Source organism: Pseudophryne corroboree, chromosome 7 (assembly GCF_028390025.1).
Source record: "Pseudophryne corroboree isolate aPseCor3 chromosome 7, aPseCor3.hap2, whole genome shotgun sequence".
NCBI lineage: Eukaryota > Metazoa > Chordata > Amphibia > Anura > Myobatrachidae > Pseudophryne > Pseudophryne corroboree.
In genome coordinates, this window is record NC_086450.1 from 499,239,155 (window position 1) to 499,247,154 (window position 8,000).

The 8,000-nt window shown below is 53.1% G+C and overlaps 1 protein-coding gene across 1 annotated transcript in view; it reads right to left on the reverse strand.

Moving 5' to 3' along the window:
• The window catches only part of LOC134945763 (serine/threonine-protein kinase NLK2), a 31,940-nt gene extending 24,432 nt beyond the window's left edge, over positions 1-7,508 (reverse strand). The window contains exons 1-2 of the mRNA XM_063935237.1: positions 7,101-7,508; positions 4,864-4,993 (exon numbers count right to left, since the gene is read on the reverse strand). Coding sequence (XP_063791307.1) covers positions 4,864-4,993; positions 7,101-7,339 — 369 coding nt within the window. The 5' untranslated portion in view covers positions 7,340-7,508. The remainder of the gene's footprint in view (positions 1-4,863; positions 4,994-7,100) is intronic.
• Between the last annotated feature and the right edge of the window lie 492 nt (positions 7,509-8,000).

The window sequence follows — 8,000 nt, forward strand, 5'->3', positions numbered from 1 at the left end:
TCACCATGGTTACACACACTTGCCCTTATTACACGTCACCGTGGTTACACACACCTGCCCTTATTACAGGTCACCATGGTTACACACACCTGCCATTATTACAGGTAACCATGGTTACACACACACACACACACCTTCCCTTATTACAGGTCACCATGGTTACACACACCTGCCCTAATTACAGGTCACCATGGTTACACACACCTGCCATTATTACAGGTCACCATGGTTACACACACCTGCCATTATTACAGGTCACCATGGTTACACACACACACACACACACACACACACCTGCCATTATTACAGGTCGCCATGGTTACACATACACACACCTGCCATTATTACAGGTCACCATGGTTACACACACCTGCCCTTATTACAGGTCACCATGGTTACATACACCTGCCCATTATTACAGGTCACCATGGTTACACGCACACACACACCTGCCCTTATTACAGGTCACCATGGTTACACACATCTGCCATCATTACAGGTCACCATGGTTGCACACACCTGCCATTATTACAGGTCACCATGGTTACACACACCTGCCCTTATTACAGGTCACCATGGTTACACACACACCATTCTTATTACAGGTCACCATGGTTACACACACACCTGCCCTTATTACAGGTCACCATGGTTACACACACCTGCCATTATTACAGGTCACCATGGTTACACACACACCTGCCCTTATTACAGGTCACCATGGTTACACACACCTGCCATTATTACAGGTCACCATGGCAGACCCTCCAACATGAACCGCCCCACTAGGTACAAAATGCTCTGTTCCTGGACTTCCCTCTTAATTTATGATACACACACACCTGCCATTATTACAGGTCACTATGGTTACACATACACACACCTGCCATTATTACAGGTCACCATGGTTACACACACCTGTCCTTATTACAGGTCACCATTGTTACACACACTTGCCATTATTACAGGTCACCATGGTTACACATACACATCTGCCATTATTACAGGTCGCCATGGTTACACATACACACACCTGCCCTTATTACAGGTCACCATGGTTACACACACCTGCCCTTATTACAGGTCACCATGGTTACACACACCTGCCCTTATTACATGTCACCATGGTTACACACACCTGCCCTTATTACAGGTCACCATGGTTACACACACCTGCCCTTATTACAGGTCACCATGGTTACACACACCTGCCCTTATTACAGGTCACCATGGTTACACACACCTGCCCTTATTACAGGTCACCATGGTTACACACACCTGCCCTTATTACAGGTCACCATGGTTACACACACCTGCCCTTATTACAGGTCACCATGGTTACACACACCTGCCCTTATTACACGTCACCATGGTTACACATACACACCTGCCATTATTACAGGTCACCATGGCTTCTCATAAACACAGTTATAGGTCTTGGCGTTTATAGTTTCAAAAGCACCATTATTGCACATACATACAGTTATTACAGGTCACCATGGTTACACATACATACAGTTATTACAGGTCACCATGGTTACACATACAGTTATTACAGGTCACCATTATTGCACATACATACAGTTATTACAGGTTGCCATGATAACATTATTTCAGGTCACCATGGCTTCCCACACACCCAATTAGATTGGTCGCCATCGGGGGCGGCTCCAGAGGAGAGTCCCAGCCAGTTGCTGCGGCTCTCCTAGCTGAGCTCCGGACTGCAACTGGAGCGGAGACTGATCGCCATGGCTTCACACACTCACACCCCGTTGTTATATACCGTAGGTCGCCAATGGTTCACACACAGCCACCATAATTCCATACATGCCACCATTAATACAGAGCTCCGCGGTTTCACGCACACACAATTATAGGTCTACACCATTATTGCAGCAGTGATCGCCAACGCGCGTTATAGCGCATATTTTACCCGAGAACTGACTCGAAAAGAAGAACCCACTGGGTCCCACAGGACGCGCTCTGACCAATCAGCCCCTGTTCTGTCAACCAGTTTCATACTCCATTGGCAGAGGAAGGTGAGGAGACCCTGGTGATCTCCCACCCTTCCCCCCCTCTACTCCGCACAGGATCATCAAGCCTGTCGTGTGGCCGGGGGCTATCACCTCCGTGCACGGATGAGGCCGGTGACATCACTGGGGAAAGCCGCACCAGCGATGTACTGGAGCCGGAGGCGTGTGACTGCAGAGGAAACAATATGTGGGAATCGACACTCCTGGAAGATGCCAGCGGTAGGTGGTGGGACAGGAGTATCCAAATCTTATTGCTGATACTTTAAGTGTGCTGGGGGAAATTTTCTTTTCTTTTACAATTATGGGTCAGGAATAGGAAAGGGGCACAGTTCATATAAGCACACAGGGATACGTACATTACTCAGTGTGGAAGTGGGCACAGTGTAATGTCTGTACACACTGTGGGGCAAGCAGAGACATGCACGGGGCATGTAATATCAGCAGGGTGGAGGCTGAGCTGGGGCATTTTATAGTACGGATGGTGTAACGGTTATCATTACTGCCTCACAGCACGGAGGTCATGGTTCGATTCCCACAATGACCCTGTGTGGAGTTTGTATATTCTCCCCGTGCCTGCGTGGGTTTCCTCCGAGTATTCCTGTTTCCTCCCACAATCCAAAAATATACTGATGGGTTAATTTTTGTTGGGAGCCAATTAACCTTAGTGTGAATGTGTGAGTGAGTGTGTGTGTGTGATAGGGATTTTAGATTGTAAGCTCCACTGGGGCAGGGACTGATGTGAATGGCCAAATATTCTCTGTACAGCGCTGCGGAATATGTGTGCGCTATATAAATAACTGGTAATAAATAATGTCACTGGGGGGTAATACAGGTCGGTGGGGCGCAGCGGAGGGGTAGAGCTGGGGCACTATTGTTAATTGAGAAAACACGTTTTTGCGGATAATGCAGAGTTTCGCCTCACCGCGATCACTGTTCCAGCCGTCGCTGTTTCACTTACACCCTCCCGCCATTATCACAGATTTGTGGATCTACAGAACCATTGTGGCACATTAGAAACAGTATTAGTAATCTCCATTCACAAACACATTTGTATTAATGATCACAATAGAGATAAAATGGTGTCACACACAACCACAATTATTACAGGTTGCCATGGCGTCACCTTTATCATCATTTCTCATACAGCACCAATATCTGCTCCTCACAGGCTACAGGCGGCCTTACCCCTCACATAGCGCCTGTTACACACCAGACGGCCCACCCCTCACACAACGCCAGCCTCAGCTACACACCAGGCTACAGACGGCCCACCCCTCACACAATGCCAGGCTACAGACGGCCCACCCCTCACACAGCGCCAGTCTCCGCTACACGCCGGGCTACAGGCGGCCCACCCCTCACACAGCGCCAGTCTCCGCTACACGCCGGGCTACAGGCGGCCCACCCCTCACACAGCGCCTGTCTCCGCTACACGCCGGGCTACAGGCAGCCCACCCCTCACACAGCGCCAGTCTCCACTACACGCCGGGCTACAGGCAGCCCACCCCTCACACAGCGCCAGTCTCCACTACACGCCGGGCTACAGGCGGCTCACCCCTCTCACAGCGCCTGTCTCAGCTACACGCCGGGCTACAGGCGGCCCACCCCTCACACAGCGCCTGTCTCGGCTACACGCCGGGCTACAGGCAGCCCACCCCTCACACAGTGCCAGTCTCTGCTACACGCCGTGCTACAGGCGGCCCACCCCTCTCACAGCGCCCGTCTCAGCTACACGCCGGGCTACAGGCAGCCCACACCTCACACAGTGCCAGTCTCTGCTACACGCCGTGCTACAGGCGGCCCACCCCTCACACAGCGCCTGTCTCAGCTACACGCCGGGCTACAGGCAGCCCACCCCTCACACAGCGCCTGTCTCAGCTACACGCCGGGCTACAGGCAGCCCACCCCTCACACAGCGCCAGTCTCCGCTACACGCCGGGCTACAGGCAGCCCACCCCTCACACAGTGCCTGTCTCAGCTACACGCCGGGCTACAGGCGGCCCACCCCTCTCACAGCGCCAGTCTCAGCTACATGCTAGGCTACAGACAGCCCACCCCCAACACAGCCCCAGCTACACGCCGGGCTACAGGCGACCCACCCCTCACACAGCGCCAGTCTCAGCTACACACCGGGCCACAGGCAGCCCACTCCTCTCACAGCGCCATTCTCAGCTACACGCCGGGCCACAGGCGGCCCACCACTCTCACAGCGCCAGTCTCAGCTACACGCCGGGCCACAGGCGGCCCACCACTCTCACAGCGCCTGTCTCAGCTAAACGCCGGGCCACAGGCGGCCCACCACTCTCAGCTACACGCCGGGCCACAGGCGGCCCACCACTCTCACAGCGCCCGTCTCAGCTACACGCCGGGCTACAGGCGGACCACTCCTCTCACAGCGCCCGTCTCAGCTACACGCCGGGCTACAGGCGACCCACCCCTCTCACAGCGCCTGTCTCAGCTAAACGCCAGGCTACAGGCGGCCCACCCCTCTCACAGCGCCAGTCTCAGCTACACGCCAGACTACAGGCGGCCCACCCCTCTCACAGCGCCAGTCTCAGCTACACGCCAGGCTACAGGCGGCCCACCCCTCTCACAGCGCCAGTCTCAGCTACACGCCAGGCTACAGGCGACCCACCCCTCTCACAGCGCCAGTCTCAGCTACACGCCAGACTACAGACAGCTCACCCCCCACACAGCGCCAGCTACACACCAGGCTACAGGCAGTCACCCCGCATAATGCTAGAGGTAGGACATTCATCTTTTGATGCCAGTCTGAGGTACAAGCTGGACAGACAGCAGTCACACACAGCGGGCACTGCCAGCATCTTACGTTGTCGTGTTTGAAGAAACAGAGCATTTTCAGTTCCCTGAAGACTCGTTTGCATGACACCAGATTCTGGAAGACATTTGGCATCTTCTTAAGGGCAACACGTTTCCCATCACGCGGGTCCGTCACAGACCTGCCAAGTCCAAACCAGAAACGGTGACATGGATCAGACAGTGCAGCAGTTACATTACCAGGCTCTGCCCTGGCACAGGCCATCTCCCCGCTCTTATGTATTAACAGACCCAATAAGAAGAGCTGTCACTGCACCCCAACGCTTGTAATGGCATACAGAACACGGCCATCATTACGCACCCACAGCTCCTGGTACCCATCCTACAGTCTGCCAGATAAACACCCCTAAATCACTACTGCCCCCCTACAGACACTACCCCCTCCCCCCGGGTAACCTGGACTGCCCCTCTATAGACACCACCTCCTCCCCACGGGTAACCGGGGCTGCCCCCCTAAAGACACTATGTCATAATGGCGCCAGCCTTAGGTACACGCCGGGCTAGGGGCGGCCCACCCCTCACACAGCAAGTTCTGCACTGCACCCAATATCAGAGTTATCCTGAATTGAACCCCATACATTTTCCAAGATAGTCCCCCAGATGCACTACACACTACTATAGTCCATCAATGCTCTGCACTCCTCAGATGCTCTCCACACCTGCCTTCATCTGCTCTTTACCCCACTCTGTAGTTCTCTAGCTGTTCTGAATCATATTTATACAGGTTGAGTCTCCCTTATCCAAAATGCTTGGGACCAGAGGTATTTTGGATATGGGATTTTTCCGTATTTTGGAATAATTGCATACCATAACGAGATATCATGGCGATGGGACCTAAATCTAAGCACAGAATGCATTTATGTTACATATACACCTTATATACACAGCCTGAAGATCATTTTAGACGATATTTTTTATAACTTTGTGCATTAAACAAAGTGTGTGTACATTCACACAATTCATTTATGTTTCATATACACCTTATACACACAGCCTGAAGGTCATTTAATACAATATTATTAATAACTTTGTGTATTAAACAAAGTTTGTGTACATTGAGCCATCAAAAAACAAAGGTTTCACTATCTCACTCTCACTCAAAAAAGTCCGTATTTCGAAATATTTGGATATGGGATACTCAACCTGTAGTCCCTCAAATACTCTGCACCCCTACGCTCCCCCATATGCACTGCACCCCCCTAGATGCTCTGCACCGCCCTTACAGATCCCCCAGATGCTCTGCACCCCCCTACAGCCCCCACGGATGCTCTGCACCAATTATAGCCCTTAAATGTTCTGCACCCATGTATAATCCACAGATGCACTGCACCCCCACTGTAGTACCCAGATGCTCTGCACCCCTGTACAGTCCCCCAGGTGCTCTTCACCTCTTACAGTCCTTAGATGCTCTGCACCCCCCTAAAGTCCCCCAGATGCTCTGCACCCCCTACAGTCCCCCAGATGCTCTGCAGCCCCCTACAGTCCCCCAGATGCTCTGCGCCCCCCTACAGTCCCCCAGATGCTCTGCGCCCCCCTACAGTCCCCCAGATGCTCTGCGCCCCCCTACAGTCTTCCAGATGCTCTGCACCCCCGTACAGTCTTCCAGATGCTCTGCACCCCCCTACAGTCTTCCAGATGCTCTGCACCCCCCTACAGTCCTCCAGATGCTCTGCACCCCCCTACAGTCCTCCAGATGCTCTGCACCCCCCTACAGTCCTCCAGATGCTCTGCACCCCCCTACAGTCCTCCAGATGCTCTGCACCCCCCTACAGTCTCCAGATGCTCTGAATCCCCTTAGTCCCCCAGATGCTCCACACCCCCCAGATGCTCTGCACCCCCCTACAGTCCCCAGATCCTCTGCATCCCCCTACAGTCCCCCAGATGCACTGCACCCCGCTGTAGAGACCCCAGATGCTCTGCATCCCCCTACAGTCCCCAGATGCTCTGCACCCCCCTACAGTCCCCCAGATGCTCTGCATCCCCCTACCGTCCCCCAGATGCACTGCACCCCGCTGTAGAGACCCCTACAGTCCCCCAGATGCTCTGCATCCCCCTACCGTCCCCCAGATGCTCTGCACACCCTACCATCCCCCAAATGCTCTGCACCCCCCTACAGTCCCCCAAATGCTCTGCACCCCCCTACAGTCCCCCAAATGCTCTGCACCCCCTACAGTCCCCCAGATGCTCTGCACCCCCTACAGTCCCCCAGATGCTCTGCACAGCACTCACCATACTACCCCGAACGCCCCGTATCCGATTGGTCTGTCCGGCTCCGGCTCCAACCTGCCGTCCCCGTTGCACTGGGGTCCCCCGCCGGTGTGGTGGGGGAGAGGGGAAGGCACCCCGCCGCCGCTAGTACCCCCGTTGTGGCAGTAGAACTTCTGCCCCAGGGGCGGCTGGATGAGGCCCCCGAACACCCCGGTGCACAGCTGCCCCGGCAGGGAGCGCCCGGGCCCCGGGAAAGCCATGGGGGGCCCCGGTGCTGAGAGAGGCTGGGGCTGCGGCTGCCTCTAGTGCAACATGCTACCGGGAAGGGGGACGGGGTCCCTGCTGCTGCTGCTCCGGAGACCCCGTGCCGCATCAGCTGGAACAATGCAGCCTCCCAGCATGCAGCGCGGCTTAAAGGGGACGACGTTCTCCCCCCCCCTTCTTCTTCTTCCTCCTCCTCCTCCTCCTCCTCCTCACAGTGACACCGCTGTATCCAGGCTGCTGGGTCCTCTGCACTCCCTATATTATATATATATATATATATATATATATATATATATATATATATATATATATATATATATATATATATATATATATATATATATATTATACTGTACATGTATACACACATATACTGTATCCAGGCTGCTGAGTCCTCTGCACTCCCTATATTATATATATACTGTACATATATATACACACATATACTGTATCCAGGCTGCTGGGTCCTCTGCATTCCCTATAATATATATATACTGTACATATATATACACACATATACTGTATCCAGGCTGCTGGGTCCTCTGCACTCCCTATATTATATATATACTGTACATATACACTGCTCAAAAAAATAAAGGGAACACTAAAATAACACATCCTAGATCTGAATGAATGAAATATTCTTATTAAATACTT